This window comes from Pelophylax lessonae (genome assembly GCF_965119305.1).
Source record: "Pelophylax lessonae genome assembly, chromosome: 8".
Lineage (NCBI taxonomy): Eukaryota > Metazoa > Chordata > Amphibia > Anura > Ranidae > Pelophylax > Pelophylax lessonae.
Genome location: NC_138775.1, coordinates 12,131,954 through 12,157,887, shown reverse-complemented (window position 1 = coordinate 12,157,887; position 25,934 = coordinate 12,131,954). Strand labels below are relative to the sequence as shown.

The 25,934-nt window shown below is 46.1% G+C and overlaps 2 protein-coding genes across 5 annotated transcripts in view; one reads left to right on the top strand and one right to left on the bottom strand.

Annotated features, from left to right (window-relative positions):
* SEMA3F (semaphorin 3F) overlaps window positions 1-25,934 on the top strand; it is a 171,950-nt gene that overhangs the window by 8,348 nt on the left and 137,668 nt on the right. The window lies entirely within an intron of this gene.
* On the bottom strand, window positions 9,169-11,037 carry LOC309562119 (SCAN domain-containing protein 3-like; the record flags this gene model as incomplete). The annotated part of the gene is made up of 1 exon (XM_082266250.1): window positions 9,169-11,037. The coding sequence occupies one exon, from the start codon at window positions 11,035-11,037 to the stop codon at window positions 9,169-9,171; it is 1,869 nt and encodes a 622-aa protein (XP_082122376.1).

Here is a 25,934-nt window from a genome sequence, read left to right as displayed (position 1 = left end):
TGTGTTTAAAGACCTTAAGGCTACGTTCACATGTCAGCGTAGCGATCGCGGGCAGAATCGCAGTGATCCGGAAATCATTGCAAATCGCGGGACGCCTGTGCGTTGCCCGTGATTTGCAATAGCACCCCAAACGCTGTGCGATGTTGCCGCGATTTCCGCCTGCTGAATCGCGGTAACATCGCGCAATAAAAATTGCGGGATGCATGACGGCCCAAAGAAGCTCTTGTACCTTTTTTGGGCGTCATGCGTCCCGCGATTCTGCCTGTCACCACGATTCTGCCCGCGATCCGGAAATCATTGCAAATCGCGGGACACCTGTGCGTTGCCCGTGATTTGCAATAGCACCCCAAACGCTGTTCAATGTTGCTGCGATTTCTGCCTGCCGAATCGCAGTAACATCGCGCAAAAAAAATCGCGGGATGCATGACGCCCCCAAAGAAGCTCTTGTACCTTTTTTGGGCGTCATGCGTCCCGTGATTTTTTTTGTGTGATGTTACCGCGATTCGGCAGGCGGAAATCGTGGCAACATTGCACAGCGTTTGGGTGCTATTGCAAATCACGGGCAACGCACAGGCGTCACGCGATTTGCAATGATTTCCGGATCTCGGGCAGAATCGCGGTGATTTTGCCCGCGATCGCTACACTGACATGTGAACGTAGCCTAAAATGCTTTTAAAAGTACAGTGACAGTAAAAAAAAAAAAAAACATGCCTACAGTGTATTATAATAGGGTTTTTCTATTTTGCGGATTTTCACTTTTCGCGCTGGGGGGTCCGGAACGTATCCCCCGCGATAGAGGGGGGTTTACTGTATTGCACCTTACCAATCATTAGATGTGGTGGCTGCATTCGTTTTCTTTTTTTTTTTTTGTCTGTTTTCACCTGTGAAACTCAAGTCACATCAAAGTCGGACTACTTTGAAGTCGCTGCGACTTGAAATCGCACAGATATGAACGGTACTCATTGGAAATCATGGTATACGACTTGTAATGCGACTTTGCAGTCCCAAATCGACCAAGTGTGAAAAGGGCCTCAAAGACATTATTTTTGTTTTTTAAAGTCAAAGTGGCAAAAAAAATATTTGTGACCCCAGATCTCTCAAAAAGGAGGACCTGTCCTGCTTATTTCTATTAGTCCCCGTTCACACCGCCGTAGGTCGCCTCCCATAGGGGAGCTGCGGACCCGTTGTAATAGGAGCGACACAAGTCGCTCCAACTTAGAAAAAGGGTCCGGAGCTTCTTTGGGGCGACCAGGAGGCGACCGCCATAGACTTCAATGTTATGAAGTCCGTGGCGGCCGCTCCGAGGTCGCCGCGCGCTGCTCGCACCTCGAAAGTCGCGGTGCGAAGTAGCGTCGTCCCTATGTGAACGGGGCCTTACAAGGGATGTTTACATTCCTTGTAATAGGAATAAAGTGGTAAAAAAAAAAAATAAACAAATAAACAAAGGGACAGTGTAAAGATAAAAGCTTAGTGGAAGGACAAAAACTTATTGTAGGGCATCAAAAAGGGCATCAAAAAGTATTGTTACCAAAAATGTTGCATTACCCCCCCCATCAGTTCTGACCACATTACAGGCTAATACATTGTGTAGGCACGCACAAGAACTATGAAGTGTCTACAAAGAGATGACATTTTCCAGGAGAAGCTGCATACTTCTGTCTTTGCTGTTCTCCTTGTTGAAATATTACTCCAATAATGAGAAACTGAATGTGTGCGTTATTATATACATTGTATCGGTTGTGTCATTTCGCAATTATCGGTTAATGTGGGTGAAAGTTGACGTCTTTCGTTCAGCGATGTTACAGAAAGTGCTAGCAGGATCCTGCCAGCGCATGCGATGTTCACACTCTCTGTAATATGAAAGAATATTTGTATTTGTTTTGTATTGTTTAGAACTCCACAAGGGAATGTGCAATGGTAACTATAGAAGAAGCTGTGCAAGCTTGGATGCAATCAAAAGGGTTAGATATAAAGTGTTAGTATACAGGGTGTGGATTAGAGGTTAGTATATAAGGTCAGGATTAGGAGTTGGGGTTATGGTTAGTATATAGGTTAGTGTTAGTATATAGAGTCAGGACTAGAGGTTAGTATATAGGGTCAGAATTAAGGGTTAGGGTTAGTAAATAGGGTCAGATGATGAGGATAAATACATAGGGTCAGGATTAGGGGTTATGGTCAGTACATGGGGTTAGTATATAGGGTTAGGGTTAGTATATAGGGTTAGGGTGAGTATATAGGGTCAGGATTAGAGGTTAGTATATAAGGTCAGGATTAGGAATTGGGGTTAGTAGATAGGGTCAAGATTAGGGGTTATAGTTAATATATAGGGTTAGGATTAGTATATAGGGTCAGGATTAGAGGTTAGTATATAGGGTCAGGATTGAGGGTTAGGGTTAGTATATAGGGTCAGGATTAGAGGTTTATATAGAGGGTCACGATTAGGAGTTAGGGTTAGTATACAAGGTCAGAATTGGCGGCTAGTATATAGGGTCAGGATTAGGGGTTAGGCTCAGTAGATAGGGTCATGATTGGGAGTTAGCATATAGGGTCAGGATTACAGGTTAGGTGCAGTATATAGGGTTAGTATATAGAGTCAGGATTAGGCGTTAGTGTTAGTATATAGGGTCAGGATTAGGGTTAGTACAGTATATAGGGTCAGGATTAGGGTTAGTATATAGGGTCAGGATTAGGGTTAGTATATAGGGTCATAAGGGGCCAGGGTCAGAATTAGGGGGGATAAGGTTAGTATATAGGGCTAGGATTAGGGGTTAGGGTTAGCATATAGGGTCAGGATTAGGGGTCAGGGTTAGTATACAAGGTCAGAATTGGCGGCTAGTATATAGGGTCAGGATTAGGGGTTAGGTTCAGTAGATAGGGTCATGATTGGGAGTTAGCATATAGGGTCAGGATTACAGGTTAGGTGCAGTATATAGGGTCAGTATATAGAGTCAGGATTAGGCGTTAGTGTTAGTATATAGGGTCAGGATTAGGGATTAGGGTTAGTACAGTATATATATAGGGTCCAGTATATATATAGGGTCATAAGGGGCCAGGGTCAGAATTAGGGGGGATAAGGTTAGTATATAGGGCTAGGATTAGGGGTTAGGGTTAGCATATAGGGTCAGGATTAGGGGTCAGGGTCAGAATTAGGGGTCAGGGTCAAGATTAGGGGGTTAGGGTTAGTATATAAAGTCAGGATTAGGGGTCAGGTTTAGGGGTCTGATCAGCATTAGGGGGTTAGGGTTAGCATATAGGGTCAGGATTAGGGGTCAGGGTCAGAATTACGGGTCAGGGTCAAGATTAGGGGTTAGGGTTAGTATATAAATTCAAGATTAGGGGTCAGGTTTAGGGGTCTGATCAGGATTAGGGGGTTAGGGTTAGTATATAGGGACAGGATTAGGGGTTAGAGTTAGTATGTATGGTCAGGATTAGGGGTAAGGGTCAGGATTAGGGTTTAGGATTAGGGGGTTAAGGTTAGTATATAGGGACATGATTAATATATAAGGTCAGAATTAGGGTTTAGGGTTAGTATATAGGGTCAGGATTAGAGGCCAGGGTCAAAATTAGGGGTAAGGGTTCGTATATAGGGACAGGATTAGGAGTTAGGGTCAGGATTAGGGTTTAGGGTTAGTATATAGGATCAGGATTAGGGGTCAGAGTCAGGATTAGGGGTCAGGATTAGAGGTCAGGGTCAAGATTAGGGGTAAGGGTTAGTATATAGGGACAGGATTAGGGGTTAGGGTTAGAATAAAAGGTCAGGATTAGGGGTCAGGGTCAGGATTACAGGTCAGGGTCAGGATTAGGGGTCAGGGACAGGATTAGGGTTAGAGTCAGGATTAGGGTTAGTATATAGGGACAGGATTAGGGGTTAGAGTTAGTATATAAAATCAGGATTAGGGGTCAGGATCAGAATTAGAGGTCAGGGTCAGGATTAGGGGTCAGGGTCAGGATTAGGGGTCAGGGTCAGTGGGTATAACACAGGAGATGGTCCTGATTGAATGACAATCACACACAGACCTGATCTTCACGTACAGATCTTCTGCTGAGAGCCGTCCTCTGACGCCTCTCCTCCGGGCCGCAGATAATCGCCTATTTTTATCTCTCTGCGGCCTTCTGCCTAAAATAATATTGAGGGAAATCTATGATTAACTGGAGTGTTCTCACAAATACTGAGCATTCCTCTCATCTGAGAACCCAGAAAACAGCCTTTAAATCTCCGAGATCCACAATGAGCCGGGATCTTGTTTTCTCGTAGCAAAGGAAACAAATTTAGAAAATAAAAATAAACACGGGAACCGAACGCAGACCTGCGCAGTGCGGGAAATGTCTGAATATTCCGTGTTCGGTGCGATTCTTGGTGTATAAGTGGAGACAGCGCATGGAAACCTTCTCTGTACACTTAAAGCGAACCTGTCATTATCTCTGCAAGTCTCCATGAATGAATTCCTGACATTTCTCAATATACAGCAGGATCATGGTTCAAAAAAGCTCCATCTTTTATCATTAAAAAGCAATCCTTGAGTTCCAGTCAGTGACTTTGCCTAGGCTGAGAGCATGTCATCAGTCTGCTGCAGGCAGTCGGATGCATTTCTTAAGTCTCCCCCTCCCCCAGTGATCAAGCAGGGGGCTGATCTGTGTCAGACATTTGTGAACACAGCCAAGAACAGGAGGATTATGGAGGATAGAAGACTAGTGTGTGTGTGTGTGTGTATATAGATATATATAGATATATATATATATAAATATAAATATTGTATCTCCTGGGAAGGTCTGAGAACAGGATGAGTGAGGATACGAGGTGCTGTGAGCAGGTTGTAGTATAGAAGAGTAGTGCCATGCATTTTGGTGTGGTGCAATTTAAAAAAAAAAACAGGTATGCCGCTTCTGTTGTGCATTTCTCACGCATAGGGCAGCCCATTGATTTGGGCTGCCAATGCGCCAAAGTGATTGGGCGTTGAGCTTTGCGTGTTTTTTTTTAACTGTGCGCTTTGACGTTCTTTTTGCATACTTTGATGCATGCAGTAACGCATGTCTGCTTGCTGCATTTGGGGTTATTATTTTATGGCACCGCAAGCCCGACACTTGTTTTGGTCGCATTTAATAAGCACGCGATTTTGCACGCATTTATGAAATGCTCAGGTGCGAATAAAAGGTAATCGCTGATAAAATAACTCATTAATTAGAGTCCAAATAATGTCCATGGGAAATTAATCCAATAGAGCCCCCATAGGGTCCAAAGAAGGAATAGTCACCGGTGCTGGAGCCGAAAAAAAGGGGTTCTTAATCCCTTCACCTCACCACGTGAACCTCTCCCCAGGCAAACACACTTACCAGATCCCGGCAAGCGTCTGGCCCAAAAGATCAAAGACCCCAGTTCATCCGGACCATAGTCGTTAATACATCCACTCGCAAAAAGACATATAGGACTGCTCACAGCTGCATAATTCACTCAAATGTAGTGCGTGGGAAGAGAACAAAGGGGCACATAGAGCAGGATCACCAAAACAATTCAAGTTTATTGATACTCAGCCCCCCCTCCACAATTGCACTTACAACGATAAACAGTTAAAATAGCGTGGACAAATATAGTATCAAGCAACCACAGACGTATCAAGGAGCCTACCAGGCCTCCATCCCGCTCGTCAGCGTCCGGAAGTCCGCGAGTGTTGCTTAGCATCCTGTTGCCTGGGTGACGGCGTTGCTCATGCCCTTACACGTTTCGTCATACCAAAGCTTCTACAGAGAGCTGCCCAACTGTTTCCAGCTGCTTTGAACCCAGTGCTGGAAACGTGCACACAACACGCCCTTCCCGCACCGCGTTCTGGTGTGAACCGGCCCTAATACTTTTGATAACATGTAGCAAGTTATAAAATTGTTACAATAGTTTCCTCCCAATGTTTAATGATCTGCCCAACTGTTTTCAGGCGCTTTGAACCCGGTGTGGGAAACGAGCAAAGAATGCGTTTTTCCCGCACCACGTTTCAGTATGAAGCTTCCCTAACAATTTTGATAACGTAGAAAGTTATGAAATTGTTACCATAGTTTCTTCTCAATATTTAAGGAGTTGACCAACTGTTTTCAGGCGCTTTGAACGCGGTGAGAGAATTGCACACGGAAACGCGCCTTTCCCGCTCCACGCTCCGGTGTGAACCGCTCCTAATACTTTTGATAACATGTAACAAATTAAAAAATTGTTACAATTGTTTATTCTCAATATTTAATGAGCTTCCCAACTGTTGTCAGGCACTTTGAACGCGGTGAGAGAAACGCACAAGGAAACGCGCCTTTCCTGCACCACATTCGGGTGTGAACCGGCCTTAATACTCTTCATATGTAGTAAATTATTAAATTGTTACAATAGTTTCTTTTTAATCTTTACTGAGCAGCCCAACTGTTTCCAGCTACTTTGAACCCAGTGCGGGAAACGTGCACATAACGCGCCTTTCCCGCACCGCAATCCGGTGTGAACCGGCCCTAATACTTTTAATGACATAAAAAATAAAAAATTGTTACAATTGTTTCTTCTCGATATTTAATGAGCTTCCCAACTGATGTCAAGCACTTTAAACGCAGTGAGAGAAGCGCACACCGAAACGCGCCTTTCCCGAACCACGTTCCGGTGTGAACCGGCTCTAATACTTTTGATAACATGTAGCAAATTAAAAAAATGTTACAATTGTTTCTTCTCGATATTTAATGAGCTTCCCAACTGTTGTCAGGCACTTTGAACGCGGTGAGAGAAACGCACACAGAAACGCACCACGTACGGGAACCGGCCTTAATACTTTTGATAACATGTAGAAAATTATTAAATTGTTACAATAGTTTCTTCACAATTTTTAATGAATTGCCCAACTGTTCCCCGACGTTTTGAACGTGGTCCAAGAAACGCACACGGAAACGCGCCTTTCCCGCACCACGTTCTGGTGTGAACCGGCCCTAACACTTTTGATAACGTGTAGCAAATTATAAAATTGTTACAATAGTTTCTTTTTAATCTTTACTGAGCTGCCCAACTTTTTCCAGTTGCATTGAACCCAGTGCGGGAAACGTGCACACAACACGCCTTTCCCGCACTGGGAAAGGAGCAAAGAACGCGCTTTTCCCGCACCGCGTTCCAATGTGAACCGGCCCTAATACTTTCGATAGCATGTAGCAAGTTATTAGATTGTTACCATAGTTTCTTTCCAATGTGTAACGAGCTGCCCAACTGTTTTCAGGCGCTTTGAACGCGGTGTGGGAAACGAGCAAAGAACGCGCTTTTCCCACACCACATTCCGGTATGAACCGCCCTTAATAATTTTGATAACATGTAGAAAGCTTTGAAATTATTACAATTTCTTCTCGATATTTAATGAATTGCCAGGCTGCCCTTCCCTGAAAGTCACCGACCCCAGTACAGCGAGGAGAGTCTGCGGAGGGGGGGGGGGGAAATAAGCGTCCGTTTTACCGCCCGGTGGGGATTTATCAGGTTTTTATTCCCATGATTACGTTTTTTTTCATTATTATGGTGCAATTAGATGGTGTAACACAATTCGTATTTTTATCCAGCCTTACGAAACACAAGATTGAGTTGCGGTTGAAACTCTAAAGAAAAAAAACATCCAATCAGTGAACGATCCGCCGGCGTGGTTGTGCGCCGTACGTGCCATTTATATTGGTGGGGATTCAGCGTTTCTTCCATTCCAGAGATATTCTTGGATGTGAAGAGCATCTTGTTAACCCCGTAGCACAGAGCCTTGTGGGATTGGCGGTTCCTCTGCGGCTGAACGTCTATTTATTCTGGGATGATATTTTAGATGGGAATCGTCTTCTAGCTCACATTTGCGCGTGATTAGAGCTTCTCGGTCGGCTGCGTGAAATCAAGCGAGACGTCTATCAATGGGCTCCTTGATTGAGAGATTGGTTAGCGGCGTTCTTCTGTAATTAGAATAGATTTTGGATGCGGGCTCATCATTCAGCTGTTGCATACGATAGCAGATGACGCGGTAGGTTTTCGCGTACACGCCGTTGATTCGGGCGGCGGAATGATAGGGATTCTCGCACATGTGCGCAGCTCGCGGGAACACTCAATTAGACGCTGGTTAACCACACTGGCTGGGAGAGAAAAAAAATTGTGAGAGATGTCAGACAAGGGGCTTCTCTGTACTCAATCTGCCATCAAAGACGAATCAAAGGATGCCGCTAACAAGACGAGTGGAAGTTCAACGAGACCCTTTGGGTAACGGTGTACCGGTCAGGGCGACACAAGGCTCTCTGAAGATTTTTGGATTTTGTGACCCCTCTAGTGATATAAAGATCTATATAGAGTATTCAGGACCCCCTTCCTCCTGCTGGTGACCCCTCTAGTGATATAAAGATCTATATAGAGTGATTAGGACCCCCTTTCTCCTGCTGGTGACCCCTCTAGTGATATAAAGATCTATATAGAGTATTCAGGACCCCCTTCCTCCTGCTGGTGACCCCTCTAGTGATATAAAGATCTATATAGAGTGATTAGGACCCCCTTTCTCCTGCCGGTGACCTCTCTAGTAATATAAAGATCTATATAGAGTGATCAGGACCCCCTTCCTCCTGCTGGTGACCCCTCTAGTGATATAAAGATCTATATAGAGGAATCAGGATCTCCTTCCTCCTGCTGGTGACCCCTCTAGTGATATAAAGATCTATATAGAGGAATCAGGACCCCCTTCCTCCTGCTGGTGATCCCTCTAGTGATATAAAGATCTATATAGAGCAGGGGTAATGAATTAAAATTCAAGGAGGTCCGGTCGCTAAAATTTTCATTGGGCCGAGGTCCGAATCTCAAGTCTGTGCTGACTCAGCAAGATTGTAGTCACCATATTTCTTATCAAAAAATGAGACATGTACAAGTTCCATAGCATTTCAACAATATTTATTGTCAAGTTTCAGTTACAACATTAAACATGTGGACAGTTGGAACTAGGATAGCTTTACATTTGCTCTAGTCTTTGTATGGAATACAAGCAACTAACTTAACAAAAACAACATGGAAACAAATCAATAACTCTTTTCTAAAACCCATCCATTTTTCAAGTAAAATCAAATTGCACCTTCTAACTTAAACAAGGTGTCAATTTGAAAAAGTGCACAAATTATCCTCAGTTTTGTTTTTAATTTTGTTACCACCCAAAAAACCTTCCCTGTCTAGTGAGAAAAATGGGCTTTTGATTGCCCTGCCAGTAGTTTGAATCTTGGCTTAAATTGAGTTACTGCCATTCTCATGCACATGTGTAGGTGCTCATTGGTGAGCCTGGAACGATACTTGGTCTTAATAATGTTCATAGTGGAGAAAGCTGACTCACAGCTGTACGTTGATCCAAACATGGTCAAGGTGTGTAGAGCTACCTTGATTAGAGAAGAGAAATCAGTCTCCGGGACAGTCTGTAGCCAGAAGTTAGTCGGATCAGTTCCTCCAAAGTGCTCTCTTAGTGCAACATTTGTTTGCAGATCAATAAGTTCTGTCTGTAGAGATCCCTCATGTGCCCACTTGAAGGTCTGCATCACCTCCTTTGAAAACACTCTGGGATCTTTAATGAGGAAGGGATTGTGGATGAGCAGGAGGATCTGCTGTCCAAGACTGAAGCTATCAAACCTTTTACTGAAGTTTCCAATCAGTTTATCAATGAAATCAACAAAAGGAGATACATCTCTCTTTCCTTGAATCTGTTCTTTCACCTTTGTGAAATGCAAGCACTCTCCTTGAAGATCTTCCCTAAACAAATCCAGTTTTCTCTGGAAGGAGCGGACAGCGGTCATCAAATCACAGATGGAATTGTTCTTGCCCTGCAGCTTTAAATTGAGTTCATTAAGGTGTGATGTTATGTCCACTAGGAAAGCAATATTATCCATTGTGCTCTCATCTTGTAAAAACAGTGAAAACTGTTTTGCTTTCTGGCTTTTTAGTTGTATTAAGAAAGCTGTTACTTCAGTGCGAATGGACCAAAAGCGTTCCAATACACTGCCTTTACTCAACCACCTAACATTGTTGTGAAGTAAAAGGTCATTTGCATTTGCCTCAACTTCTTTAAGAAACTCTCTTAGTAAACGATGTTGATGGGATGAGGATACCCTGAGGAAGTTGATGAGTTTCATCATTGTGTCCATGATTTCTGCAAACTTTTCTGATAGAATGGCACACAGGACAGTCTGGTGGATGATACAGTGGTAAGCAATAAGGTCAGGGTTGTCCTTTTTCAGTCGCGCCACAGCTCCTTTCTCCTTTCCTACCATGGCGGGGGCACCATCTGTGGTGACTGAGACCACTTTTTTCAGGTCTATCTTCCTCTTTTTTAGAATCTCCCTAATGGCCTCATATATGTCTTCTCCTCTTGTATGTGTCTCAAGTGGTGTTACACCTAACAGGTCCTCACAGAGTTCTTTGCTTTCTTTGTGAAAAAATCTTACATACACCAAAAGCTGGGCATTATCCGTTATATCTGTTGATTCATCAATGGCTAAAGAAATGCATACTGCACTCTGAATAGCTGCATCAAGTTGTGCCAATACATCCTCTGTTAATATTTCAGTCTTTTTTGTTGCCGTTGACGCTGATAGTGGGATTTGATTGATTTTTTCACACAGCTCTTTTTGTTTACCCTCAAGTAAAGTTTCAGCAACAGCATTCAAGCACTCCTTAACAAATGTACCGTCGGTAAATGGTCTTTTGTGTTGCCCCAAAATCCATGCTACTTTAAGTGAACATTCATTTGCACGCTGCTGGGCTGTAAATGAATGTGAGAGGACTTTGGTGGATCTGTCATACTGGGCTCTTAGTTCAGTTATTTTACGTGCCCTCACCTCGGAATGCTGTGGATATGTTTGCTCAAACGAACCGTGTTTTGTTTCGTAGTGGCGCTTCACATTGCTGCTTTTTATTATCGCCACCGTTTCGCAACAAATGAGACAAACTGGTTTTAAACTTCCCATAGGAAGAATGAACATGTATTGGTCTGTCCATTCATCTTTGAAGGCTCGGTTTTCAGCATCTACCTTCCTTTTCTTGGAACAAGCCATGTTCTCTGGCGCTTTTGCTACTATTTCCTCCACACAATCTGGTAATACTCTGTAAATGTAAATGTCCCCATTAGTGTTCCCCCTTACATCAGTTGCCCCTATCAGAGTAATTCATTACATTGGGTTCTCCCATCGGAATACCCCCAAAAATCAGTTGCCACCATCAGAGTACTCCCTCAGGTATTCTCATCAGAGTGCCCACTTACATCAGGTTTCTGCAATGGAAAGCCCTCTTACATCTGGTGTCTCCCATTAGTGTTCCCCCTTACATCTTTTGTTCCCATCAGAGTACCCCATTATATAAGGTTCCCCCATCACAGTGCCCCCTTACATAGGGTGTCCTCTTTAGAGTGCCCCCTTACATTAGGTGTCACCATAGGGGGGCCTCCTTACATCAGGTATCCCCACCACATCAGGTGTGCCCATGAGAGTGCCCCTTTACATCAGGTGTCCCCATCACAGTGCTCCCTTACATCAGGCATTCTCGTCAGCGTACCACTTTACATCAGATATCCCCTAATCAGCGTGACCCTTAACATAAAATGTGCCCATCAGCGTGACCCTTAACATAAAATGTGCCCATCAGCGTGCCCCTTAACATAAAAAATGCCCATCAGTGTGTACCACAGCAAAAAATATGCACATCAGCATGCCCCTTAACATAAAATATGCCCATCAGCATGACCCTTAACATAAAATAAGGGGCAAGCTGATGGGCACATTTTATGTTAGGGGCACTCTGATGGGCAGAACAAAATGTGCACACCAGCGTGACCCTTAACATAAAATATGCCCATCAGTGTGCCCCTTAGCATAACATTTGCCCATCAGCGTGACCCTTAACACAAAATAAAGGGCACGCTGATGGGCATATTTTAGGTTAAGGGTCACGCTGATGGGCACATTTTATGTTAGGGGGCACCCTGATGGGCACATTTTATGATGGTGGGATCACTGATGGGCAAAACAAAACGTGTAAATCAGCGTTGCTCTTAACATAAAATATGCCCATCAGAGTGCCCCTTAACATAAAATATGCCCATCAGTGTGTGCCACAGAATAAATATGCACATCAGCATGCCCCTTAACATAAAATATGCCCATCAGCATGACCCTTAACATAAAATAAGGGGCAAGCTGATGGGCACATTTTATGTTAGGGTGCACGCTGATGTGCACATTTTATGATGGTGGGATCGCTGATGGGCAAAACAAAACGTGTAAATCAGCGTTGCTCTTAACATAAAATATGCCCATCAGAGTGCCCCTTAACATAAAATATGCCCATCAGTGTGTACCACAGCATAAATATGCCCATCAGCATGACCCTTAGCATAAAATAAGGGGCAAGCTGATGGGCACATTTTATGTTAGGGGCACTCTGATGGGCAGAACAAAATGTGCACACCAGCGTGACCCTTAACATAAAATATGCCCATCAGTGTGCCCCTTAGCATAACATTTGCCCATCAGCGTGACCCTTAACACAAAATAAGGGGCACGCTGATGGGCATATTTTAGGTTAAGGGTGACGCTGATGGGCACATTTTATGTTAGGGGGCATCCTGATGGGCACATTTTATGATGGTGGGATCACTGATGGGCAAAACAAAACGTGTAAATCAGCGTTGCTCTTAACATAAAATATGTCCATCAGAGTGCCCCTTAACATAAAATATGCCCATCAGTGTGTGCCACAGAATAAATATGCACATCAGCATGCCCCTTAACATAAAATATGCCCATCAGCATGACCCTTAACATAAAATAAGGGGCAAGCTGATGGGCACATTTTATGTTAGGGTGCACGCTGATGGGCACATTTTATGTTAAGGGACACGCTGATGGGCACATTTTATGTTAGGGGGCACTCAGATGGACACATTTTATGTTAGCGGGCACGCTGATGGGCAAAACAAAACGTGTAAATCAGCGTTGCGCTCAACATAAAATGTGCCCATCAGCGTGTCCCTTAACATAAAATGTGCCCATCAGCGTGTCCCTTAACATAAAATATGCCCATCAGCGTGTCCATCAACATAAAATATGCCCATCAGAGTGCCCCTTAACATAAAATATGCCCATCAGCGTGTCCCTTAGCATAAAATAAGGGGCACGCTGATGGGCACATTTTATGTCAAGGGGGCAATCTGATGGGCATATTTTGTTTCTTTTATGGGGCACTCTAATGAGCAACAACACATGCCAGTCTGCACACTTGAGGGTTTTTTTTTAAATTGCAGTATTCTCCTCTAAAAATGTGCTCCACATACCTGGAGCCAGCTGAGTCAAAAGCCGCGAACAGGGGGGCGGGGCGTGCACCTAGTGTCCGCTGTGAGGGAGCCGCAGTCAGGAGAAGAGGGCGGGGCGCGCGAGTGACGTCACGCCCCTACTCGCGGCTCGACAGGACACCGCGATGTCCACTAGTCAGTTGCAGGAGGCGGGGCGCGCGCGGACGTCACTCCCCTACTCGCGGCCGACAGGACACCGCAATGTCCACTAGGCAGTTGCAGGGGGCGGGGCGCGCTCGGGACGTCACCCCCCTACTCGCGGCTCGACTGCTAGTGAGCCGGGAGCCACAAGCGGTCCGGGCAGAAGCATCGCGCGGGCCGCTAATGGACCGCGGGCCGCCATTTAGTGACCGCTGATATAGAGGAATCAGGATCTCCTTCCTCCTGCTGGTGATCCCTCTAGTGATATAAAGATCTATATAGATGAATCAGGACCTCCTTCCTCCTGCTGGTGATTCCTCCAATGATAATTGGTCTATTTAGAGGAATCAGAACCTCCTTCCTGCTTCAGGTGATCCCGCTAGTGATATAAAAATCTATGTAGAGGAATCAGGTCATAGGTGTGCACCCCAAAGTTCAAACACACATTCCTTTCTCTGCAGCCTCAGCTGCACAGGACAGTGAATGAATGGGAAGTGCTCTGTGCTGAGTGGCTTCCAGTTCATTCATAAACTGAAGCATAGTAAACCTAGTTGTGTTCACAATGTTCATTTGGAAAAGGAAGGCGCCAGTAAATTACATATTTACTAGCCACTTTCCCCACTCTCCATCCTGCAGCGTAGTGATTAGGGTGTGCCCAGGCACACCTGGCACACCACCTGCGCACACCTATGAATCAGGACCTCCTTCCTCCTGCTGGTGGTTCCACCAGTGATATAAAGTTCTATATAGAGGAATCAGGACCTCCTTTCTCCTGCTGGTGACCCCCCTAGTGATATAAAGATCTATGTAGAGCAATCAGGACCTCCTTCCTCCTACTGCTGATCCCTCTAGTAATATAAAGATCTATATAGAGGAATCAGGATTCAGAACCTCCTTCCTCCTACTGGTGATTCCTCCAGTGATATAAAGATCTTTATAGAGGAATCAGAACCTCCTTCCTCCTGCTGGTGATCCCTCTTGTGATGTAAAGATCTATATAGAGGAATCAGGACCTCCTTCCTCCTGCTGTTGTCCCCTCTAGTAATATAAAGATCTATATAGAGGAATCAGGACCTCCTTCCTCCTGCTAAGGACCCCTCCGGTGATATAAAGATCTATATAGAGGAATCAGGACCTCCTTCCTCCTGCTAAGGACCCCTCCGGTGATATAAAGAACTATATAGAGGAATCAGGACCTCCTTCCTCCTGTCGGTGATCCCTCTAGTTATGTGTTTCAGACTTAAATAGACATTTTGGAATCTTGCCGTTGTGGGATCACTGCATTTCTTTGAGACATTTTGATAAATGAGGGTGTTTGAGGTGGAGAAAGTGGTGGATTCATGAACACAATAGACGTTCTGTTCTCCTCCATGGACAGTGCTGTCCTAAAGCTCCCTGTACATTATCCTGCCTGTTTGATCCTTATGTACCCCGTCCAGACCGTATCCTGCTTGTTCTCTGGAACCATTTTATCTTATCAATATCTGTAAGTGAGGTCCCCAGAGCCGGACACAGTATTCTAAATGAGGTCTCCCTGGTGATGTCTATGGGCATACAACCTTTGACACCTGTGCTCAGATTATCTTTTTTTCTACAGAACATATTCTAGTTTTTTCTGTACTAAATTCTTCTTTAAATATTGTGACTGATTAAAAATAATCTGATTGCATTTTTTGCTTGGGAAGAAACAGAGAACCAAAAACTGCACAGGGAAAAGTTGCCTATTTGCCTATGGCGCCTTTAGACAAGGGCCTACAGTGCCTCATTGTAAACCTAATCCTTCTTGTTCTTCACAAATCATGAAACATACCCTAAGCTTATCTCTGGATTTAAAACAAAGAACAGTGGGGTATTGTGGAAAGATATCCCTGATTTGATACTTGTCTTGAAATTCTATTCTATACACCAGTGATCTCCAAACTGTGGCCCGTGGGCCAGTTATGGCCCTTTGCTTGCCTTTATTCGGCCCTTGGGGAACCATGTTGTCCACTGACAGCAATAATGGGGCACCATTCCTCCAACAGACACCAATGATGGGGAACCATTCTTCCCATAGATATTAGTGATTGGGTGCCTTTCCTCCCACAGATACCAATGATGGGGCACCATTCCTCCTACAGATATCAATTATGGGGCACCATTCCTTCTACAGATACCAAAGATGGGACACCATTCCTCCCATGGACAACAATGATGGGGTACCTTTCCTCCCACAGATACCAATAATGGGGCACTATTCCTCCCACAGATGCCAATGATGGGGCAGCCACAATCTGTCCCCCCTAAAGCCTCAAGGACAAAAAATACTGGTGTATAGACCCCTGTTATACAATGAGCAACTGTGGTGTAAAGACTATGTACTAGAATCAGTGCCAGGAGGTCCCTTATCACCAAAACAAAATGCCCAAAGTGCCCTCACCAGGGGCTGACTGGCAACCTTCGGCCCAGGGGGCAACTACAAACCAGAAGCCCATGGTGCAGCGAATCAGCCCCACTCCCACTATCCCTCTTCCCAGCCTCTTCCTGACCCCCATTCCAGGTTGAAGCTCCACCACAGGCACTCTCTACTCACCGGCCAAATCTGGGTTCTAGACCTGGCCAGCAGGGGGTGGTTGGGGGGAGATGGGACTGATCAAACTGGGCTGGCCGGGGAGGAGAGTCTACAGTGGTGCATGGAACTGGCCTCTGTTCAGACACTTGTCCTTGTCTTTATCCCACACTCAGTAGGTCAGTGGTGGAGACTTTTAACTTCTCTTCACCAGGAATCCTTTAGGCATGTCTGTGGCATAAGTGGTACAGCCTTTTTACTGGGCATCAGAGCAGCCCCCCTGGCCCTCACCACCATGATAAGCTGTGAACCACCTTGCAGGTCTTGCCCTTTTTTGCACCCAACGTTCTGTTGAAGCACCCTAGGCGCCCGTTCTTTCTGCCCACCCCTTGGCCTGGCCCTGACTTAAATTTTCATTGTGCAGCAAAATGTGGACGAGCCCTTTTTTTTTTTTTGGCCCGGCTTGCTTCTATATTGAACACAGCCCTTCGTGACCATGGCTGGTGATAACCGTGGTCGTTCCGAGAAGCAGGCAGCCTTGATGTAAGACTCTCACAATGCCATTCAGCCCCCTCTGAGCCTACTGACGTCGCTTTGTCAAACACGTTTGCCTTCTGTGTTGCATTTTGCAGCCCGTACTCAGCGGGTGAATTTTTTTTTATTAGATTTGAGTTGTGTAATCCTTTTTTGTTCTTTTCTTTAGAAGCTTTACCACAAAAAGAAGGATGGCAAGAACTGGATGTAAAGGGACGTGTTGGGGGGGGGGGGGAGAAGAGCGAAGGATCTCCATTGTAACGCATGCAGGCCGCCGCGCAGGCTCTTCTGTACGCTCGGCTGTACTCTGAAGGGCTTTGCTGGATGCTAAATAGGTGTTATCTCCGACGGCACCAAATGTAATCAATCATTCCGCGTCCCCGCAGGATTGTCATAATTAATCCACACTTAGCCCGCCAGAGAGAAAACGGTTAATATCATGCATATTTCATGGCGGTTCACGCCTCGCGCATACATAAGTGTTGTTTGCATGTTCTTGCGCACATGAATGGAATACTCCGGAGCCGTTCAGCCTGAAATTTTTCTGGCATGTAGACGGGGAATTGAACATGACTGAAAATCCAATTAAGTTGGGATAATCCTGTCTGGCTGCCGTATGGTATGTGTGGGGTGGTTGCAGATGATGTGTATGGGGTAATGAGGCTGCTGAGTCCTCCGCCCCCCCCCCCCACGCTTCCCGCTATACGGGGGTATGTTATCGATGAGACTCAGTCAGCAAATAGCTGAATTCAGCCCCCCGACGCTTCCCGCTATACGGGGGTATGTTATCGATGAGACTCATTCAGCAAATAGCTGAATTCAGCCCCCCGATGCTTCCCGCTATACGGGGGTATGTTATCGATGAGACTCATTCAGCAAATAGCTGAATTCACCCCCCCGACGCTTCCCGCTATACAGGGGTATGTTATCGATGAGACTCATTCAGCAAATAGCTAAATTCAGCCCCCCGACGCTTCCCGCTATACAGGGGTATGTTATCGATGAGACTCATTCAGCAAATAGCTGAATTCAGCCCCCCCGACGCTTCCCGCTATACAGGGGTATGTTATCGATGAGACTCATTCAGCAAATAGCTGAATTCAGCACATGGTGCAGAGCTGGTTCCTTTTTCTTCATTGCTGGAATTTGGTAGCACGAGCAGGAAAATCTTCCCGCCTCATTATTCAGGCCCTGTTCACACCTGAGCGTTTTTCAGCTCGTAAATCGCTCATCTCGGAAGTCTCTAAAAACGCCCAACAAGCAAAATCCCATTCATTTCAATGGCCCCCTATGAGCGTTTTGTCACCTGAAGCAAAATGCCCGAAGCTCAAAAAAGTAGATGAGCTTCTTTTTTGGCAGATTACCGGCATTTTTGTGAGATGTTGGGCTCCATTCACATATAGGCATTTTGGATTGCAGGCAGAATTTCCACGATTCTTCCTGCAATCCCAAAGCATTGCAGTCGCGGGACGCCCGAGCGATTCCCGTGACTTGCAATGGCACCCACACATGGCGGGATTTTGCCGTCATTGTTGCCCAACGAATCGTGGTAAAATTGCGCAAACAGAACCGCCGGACGCCTGTCGCCCCAAATAAATTACCCCAGTAAAATCACGCAAACAGAATCGCCGGACGCCCGTCGCCCAAAAGAAGTAAAAGAACTTCTTTTGGGCAACAGGCGTCCCGCGATTCTGTTTGTGCGATTTTACCGCAAAAAGGTTGGGCGCCGCGTTTGGGGTGCCATTGCAAGTCACGGGAATCGCTCGGGCGTTCCGTAACTTGCAATGGTGCAGAATCATGGCAGTTCTGCCCGCGATCCGAAACGCCTATATGTGAATAGAGCCTTAACCACTTCCCGACCACGCGCCACCTATTTACTGCGGCTGGGGGGCTCTCCTGCGCAAACCGATGTAGGTCTACGCTGGTCGCGTGCAGGATGCTAGGGGGCGAGCGCACGCTGCCGGCAGCCCACTCGACAGCGGGGATGCCAATGCCCGGGTCAGTCGGCTCCGATTGCCGCCTGACACCCACGATCGCTCCCCGCTGAGAGAGAAACACAGCTGACCGTTCTTCTCCCTTAAATGATCACAGAGCTCATGTGATCCTTCTATATAGGAACACAGGTCTCTATGGTGCTCACATTTAACCCATTGATCACCCACAGTGTTAACCCCTTCCCTGCCAGTGTCATTATTACAGTAACAGTGCATATTTTTAGCACTGATTACTTCCAACACAAATCCCTTGACTCTTAATCACCTTGCTCCCCCCCACCTCACATGATACCACAGTGCCCAGGGCAGACGTCCCTCCTGCCCACCCCTTGTCACGGCCCTGGATGTAGCCACCGAGATTGTGTGTAAAGACTCCTGCCTGCGCTGCCACCTATTGCTTCCATACACCTTGGTAACGGCTCCCCCCCCCCCCCCCCCCATGCACTCCTTGTTGCTGACCCGGAAAGAAACATGCTTAACGTCACTTCCAGGTCCACCTCTCAGTGTCCCCGGTCAGCATACCCAGAAAGAATTTAATGCGATGCGATCCACATTACATTACATTCAGTGCAGCACAGAGGGGGCATTGGGGGTCTTTTAGACCCTGGGGGGGGGGGGGGTTGATTGACTAAAGGCAAACTGACTGTGCACTTTGCAAAGTGAAGTTGCACCAGAGCTTAGTAAATGAGCAGAAGCCATCCTGACTTCCATCATCCAATCACGTGCAAGCAAAAAAGCTGTTTTTTTTTATTTTTTTATTTCCTTTGCACGTGATTGGGTACTGGGCAAAGTGAAGCCTTACCTCATTCACTAAGCTCTGGAGCAACTGCACTTGCACAATCTATTTGCCTTTAGTAAATCAACCCCAAATGTCTCATCAAGAGAACCTGTACCTAAAAAAACATCACATAGGGGACTTTTTGCCTCTTATTTGATGAAAAAAAAAAAAAAAAGTTAAGTAAAAACATTTTTTTTTTAATTGTGAAAAATTTAAGTTACACCTAAGCACATAAACCCCCCCCCCCCTCAAAAAATTTTGAGGACCCCCCCAATGTAAACGCATTATTCGGGGGGCGCCTATGCATGAAAACGCCAATTGCGATACACGTTACATATCGCCACACATGCCGGAGAGAGAGCAATAATTCTAGCACCAGACCTCCTCTGTTAGGGCTCTTTCACACGGTCCGCTCCGTAGGCGGATCCGTGTTGCTCAGCGGGGATCGATCCGCGATCCCCGCTGAGCCGGCGGATGACAGCTCCGTCTCCACTTGCAGAGCGGAGAGGAAGGTGTCTCAGCCCCCGCTGCCCTCTATGGGGGATCTGATGAGAGCGGACCGCTTGTCCGCTCTCATCAGATCCGATCCGCTCCGATTACTGAACGGATGGAAAAATAGGGTTTCCATCCGTCCAGATTTCAAGCACAGGATCGGATGCGGATGGCAGCGGGTGTCAGCGGAGGTGTCTCCGCTGACACCCGCTGCCCCATAGAGCTGCATGGAGGATCCGATCAGATCCGCCTAAAAAACTGACAGGCGGATCTGATCGGACCGCCCGTGTGAAAGAGCCCTAACACTAAACTGATGACCTATAGGGGGCCTATGGAAAATATAGGGTGCTGAAGTTTGTCGCCATTTCACGGGCGCACGCAAATTTAAGGTTTGACATGCTGGGTATCTATTTACTCGGTACAATCTCGTTTTTTATATTTTACAAAAAAAATTGGGTAATTGATTGCGTTTGTGTGCCCTAAAATTAACTTAAGTGTATATTTTTTTTACTGATATTTGACCTTTGTCGTAATATCGTGTGACATAAAAAATTAAGACTACCGCTATTTTATTCTCTAGGGGGTCTGTTTTCAGAAAATATAGAATGGCTTGGGAAGTTTATGTTATCTTCAGGCCTAAAATGATTTTTTTTAAACATGTGTGCAAAAAAAACACAAAAAGCCTCTGGCAGGGGAAGGGTTAAATGCGTTTGTATGCCTCTAGGTGCGCCAAATATTTGTTTTCTGCCAAAACGCCGCTGCTCCTGGGTGAGTTTTTTTTCTGCCTCCAAACGCTTCTAAGGCGCCTATGTGTGCATGGACACAGAGATTTACTAAAACCGCAGCACACGGAATCTGGTGCGGCTCTGCATGGTAGCCAATGAGCTTCTAACTTCAGCCTGTTCAATGAAGCTTTGGCAATAAAACCTGAAAGCTGATTGGCTACTATGTACAGCTGCACCAGATTCTGTGTGCCGCGTTCTAATGCCCGGTGTGTTACCAGCGGTTAAGTCGTCTCTTTATGGTCGGGCTGGGAGTCGTTCCATAGCTGTAAATGTAATAGGTTGTACTATCAATCTCATCACTCCATATATTAACTCTGCATGTTAATGTATTGCCAGCTACGATTTATGGCGCCGAGCCGTTACTATCCACTGGCGGCGTGTTGTTTCATCGTCCGGCGAATCGTCTTCCTTATTTTCTCAGATAACATTTGGTCGGTTGGGCGTTCTGCTCTCTCACGCTGTTCTCCCGCAGTTCTCCGCGCGTTCCTTTATCCGCCTGTCATTCCAGGAAGGGGTTAAGTGCCACATGTGGTGTGTGCTGCATCCAGCCTGTTACAGACGTGGATTGGATGTGACCCCCTCCTGGTGAAAGGTGATCCCACAGATCGCCACTCAATAATTCATGAGGCCCACTCCGAGTCAGGCCGCAGATAATGAGTGTAATTCCAACCCCCGGGATACCTGAGCGTCCGCCGCCGTTCCCACGCACATCACAAATGTCACCCATATCTTCCCTGACATGCTGCATATACTCAGTTACTAACTGCCCCTATTCTACATAGCGACTAACCCCCTGTACTGCATATAATCCGATACTAACTGCCAATACTATACAGATAACTTACTGCCTCTACTGTACATACTCACTAACTGTCTGTACTGTACATACTCACTAACTGTCTATACTGTACATACTCAGATACTAACTGTCTGTACTGTACATACTCAGATACTAACTGTCTATACTGCACATACTCATTAATTAACTGTCTATACTGTGCATACTCAGATACTGTCTATATTGTACATACTCACTAACTGTCTATACTGTACATTCTCAGATACTAACTGTCTATATTGTACATACTCATTCATTAACTGTCTATACTGTGCATACTCAGATACTAACTGTCTATATTGTACAAACTCACTAACTGTCTATACTGTACATACTCATATATTAACTGTGTATACTGCACATACTCATTCATTAACTGTCTATACTGTACATACTCATTCACTAACTGTCTATATTGTACATACTGTCTATACTGTACATACTCAGATACTGTCTATACTGTACATTCTCAGATACTCACTGTCTATACTGTACATTCTCAGATACTAACTGTCTATACTGTACATACTCATTCACTAACTGTCTATATTGTACATACCAACTGTCTATACTCTACATACTCACTAACTGTCTATACTGTACATTCTCAGATACTAACTGTCTATACTGTACATTCTCAGATACTAACTGTCTATACTGCACATACTCATTCATTAACTGTATATACTGTGCATACCCAGAAACAAACTGTCTATGTTAATGAATTTGTACAATAGTACATATTCATTAACTGTCTATACTGTACACAACCCTCACTGATCTCTCTGCTTGTACCGTACACACCCCTCACTGATCTCTGCTTGTACTGTAGATACCCCTCACTGATCTCTGCTTGTACCGTACACACCCCTCACTGATCTCTGCTTGTACTGTAGATACCCCTCACTGATCTCTTTGTTTGTACTGTAGATACCCCTCACTGATCTCTCTGCTTGGACCGTACACACCCCTCACTGATCTCTGCTTGTACTGTAGATACCCCTCACTGATCTCTTTGTTTGTACTGTAGATATCCCTCACTGATCACTCTGCTTGTACTGTAGATATCCCTCACTGATCTCTCTGCTTGTACTGTAGACACCCCTCACTGATCTATCCGCCTGTACCGTACACACCCCTCACTGATCTCTCTGCTTGTACTGTAGATACCCCCCCCCCACTGATCTCTCTGCTTGTACTGTAGATACCCCCCACTGATCTCTCTGCTTGTACTGTAGATACCCCCCCCCCACTGATCTCTCTGCTTGTACTGTAGATACCCCCCCCCCCACTGATCTCTCTGCTTGTACTGTAGATACCCCCCACTGATCTCTCTGCTTGTACTGTAGATACCCCTCTCTGATCAATCTGCTTGTACTGTAGCTACCCCCCCATTGATCTCTCTGCTTGTACTGTAGATACTCAGATGGTAAGAACTCAGGGCTAACCTCATGGGTGATCTGAGGCTCCTCTATTAGCCAATCACAGTCTACATAACCCATGAATACTCGCTGTACTCCGCTGTTATATGTGAAGCCTGGCAGGTGTTCAGCGGTGAAGATGATACGTTTCTCCTTTGATTTGTCCCGACACGTTTCATGTCTTCTTTCATGTAATCACATCCTTCACACATGTTTCTATGTAATGATCATTCCACCCCGGGAAGGTGGCTGGATATCTCGTTACATTGAGTAATAATTGGACGTATTCCTGACAGACACAACAAGTAGCTGATCTCTTATAGATAACAGACGCCATGAGACATGGAATGATCGCCGGAATGGGGGCTTTTCAGCTACGTCAGGTAAGTACCTGAATACCCACCAGGTGTGATAACAGGTTACTGGTTAACAAAGTTGGAAATACGCAAAAGATCGATAGAACAGATCCAGTCATCCCATTAGAACAATGTGATAGCAAGAAAAAAAAAAAAACACTGAGAGACCCGGGATTGTGTAGCGGCATGACGTCAGCACTGACATTCCGCCCTGACTAGTTTCGTCTAAACGGACGTTCTCAATGGGGTACAATAGAGTTCTATTGTGTCCTGCGATTTTTGAAAGCTCACCAAAACCACAGAACATATTAGAACTCTATGGGAAAGTGCAGCAAACTTGCACCAAACACTGTGCTACGGTCCAACTGCACTGCATCGGTATGAAAGGGACCTTAGAATCACAGCGCAGTCCAACAGTAATGAAACAGACTTGGTCAGACACGCCCCCCTCTCTGGTCAGAGACAAAGACACACCCTCTCTCTGGTCAGACACACCCCTTCTCTGGTCAGTGACAACTTCTCTCTGGTCAGACACAACCCTTCTCTGGTCAGTGACAACTTCTCTCTGGTCAGACACACCCCTCTCTGGTCAGTGACAACTTCTCTCTGGTCAGACACACCCCTCTCTGGTCAGTGACAACTTCTCTCTGGTCAGACACACCCCTCTCTGGTCAGTGACAACTTCTCTCTGGTCAGACACACCCCTTCTCTGGTCAGTGACAACTTTTCTCTGGTCAGACACACCACCTCTCTGGTCAGTGACAACTTCTCTGTGGTCAGACAACCCCCCTCTCTGATCCAACATGCCTTCTCTTTGGTCAGACACACCCCGTCCTTAGTCAGACACTCCCCTTCTTATGTCAGATTTTTCCCCCCTCTTTGGTCAGACATTTTATTTATTTCAGGTACTTATATAGCGCCGTCAATTTATGCAGCGTTTTACATATACATTGTACATTCACATCATTCCCTATCCTCAAGGAGCTTACAATCTAAGGTCCCTAACCCACATTCATACATACACATACTGGGGCCAATTTAGACAGGAGCCAATTAACCTACCAGCAGTTCTTTGAAGTGTGGGAGGAAACCGGAGTGTCCGGAGGAAACCCACGCAGGCACAGGGAGAACATGCAAACTCCAGGCAGGTAGTGTCGTGGTTGAGATTCCACTGTGCCGCCCATGCCCCCAATCTGGTCAGACACGCCCCCTCTTTGGTTAGACACCCCTCTCCTCGGTTATATTTGCCCCCTTCCCTAGTAAGACACGCTCCCCTCTGGTCAGACATGTCCCTTCTGGTTAGACACACCCCCCTCCCTGGTCAGACATACCCCCCTCCCTGGTCAGGCATAACCCCTCTTTGGTCAAACAAGCCCCCACTCTGGTCAGACACTCCCCTTCTTATGTCAGATTTGCTCCCTCTTTGGTCAGACATGCCCCCAATCTGGTCAGACACGCCCCCTCTTTCGTCAGACACCCTATCCTCAGTTAGATTTGCCGCCTTCTCTAGTCAGACACGCCTTCCCCTCTGGTCATACTTGCCCCCTCCTTGGTCAGACACCCCCCCTCTTTGTTCAGACACCCCCCCCCTCTTTGTTCAGACACCTCCCCCTCTTTGTTCAGACACCTCCCCCTCTTTGTTCAGACACCCCCCCCCTCTTTGGTCAGACACCCCCCCTTTGGTCAGACACCCCCCCTTTGGTCAGACACCCCCCCCTTTGGTCAGACACCCCCCCCTCTTTGGTCAGACACCCCCCCTTTGGTCAGACACCCCCCCTTTGGTCAGACACCCCCCTCTTTGGTCAGACACACCCCCTTTCTGGTCAGACACGCCCTTTCTTTGGTCAGACACTCCCCCTCTTTGGTAAGACACTCCCCATGCTTGGTCAGACATGCCCCCTCTCTGGTCAGACCCTCCCTTCCAATTGCAGTCTCATTGTATCCCAGCATAGAGCTGTGGAGGAGGAGGGCAGGCAGTACATTTCTACCCCAGTCATTGCCATACAAAGAGAGTCCTAAACCCATCACACCTTCCGCTATCGAACTATAAAGAGGTAACGAGGGGTGAGACTTCATTGGGGCTTCCATATAACTGCAGATCACCGTTCTGATCCAGACTGTGCTCCCTCAGCAATAGATGTGAATGGGCCCCCCCCCCCCCCCAGTACATCTGTGCCGTGCCCCTCCGCCTGCCTGGTTTTCCTCTGTCACATTTGGTTTTTCTTGCCCCCCAGGATGCTGGAAAAAAAAAACATTACATAGGAAGCCTGGGAAGGGGGGGAGGGGGGGGCTCATTCATCGGCTCTGCTCACTCTTCACACATTGGGGATTTCATCCCTCTCACTTCATTCCTCTCTATTTGTTATCTATGGGGAGACCTCTCACCCCAAGTCATCCGTCACCTCTGTCATCCACCACCCATTGGGAATAGAATTCACTGCAAAATGATTTCACTGTAATAGATGGACCCCGGAGTCCTTTATTCTTCACGCTGCGTGCGTCTGGAAGATCAACTTCCGCAGGCATTGGAAATATCGCTCTGTCTGCTGTACAGACATTCCTGGTCAGCTTGTTATGTGTGTCCCCCAATTTACTCCTACATTGGGAATAGCGCTCTGTCCACTACTGGTCAGCTTGGTACGTGCAACCCCCCAACATCCTCCGGCATTGGGAATAGCGCTTCGTCCGCAGTACAGACATTCCAGGTCAGCTTGGTATG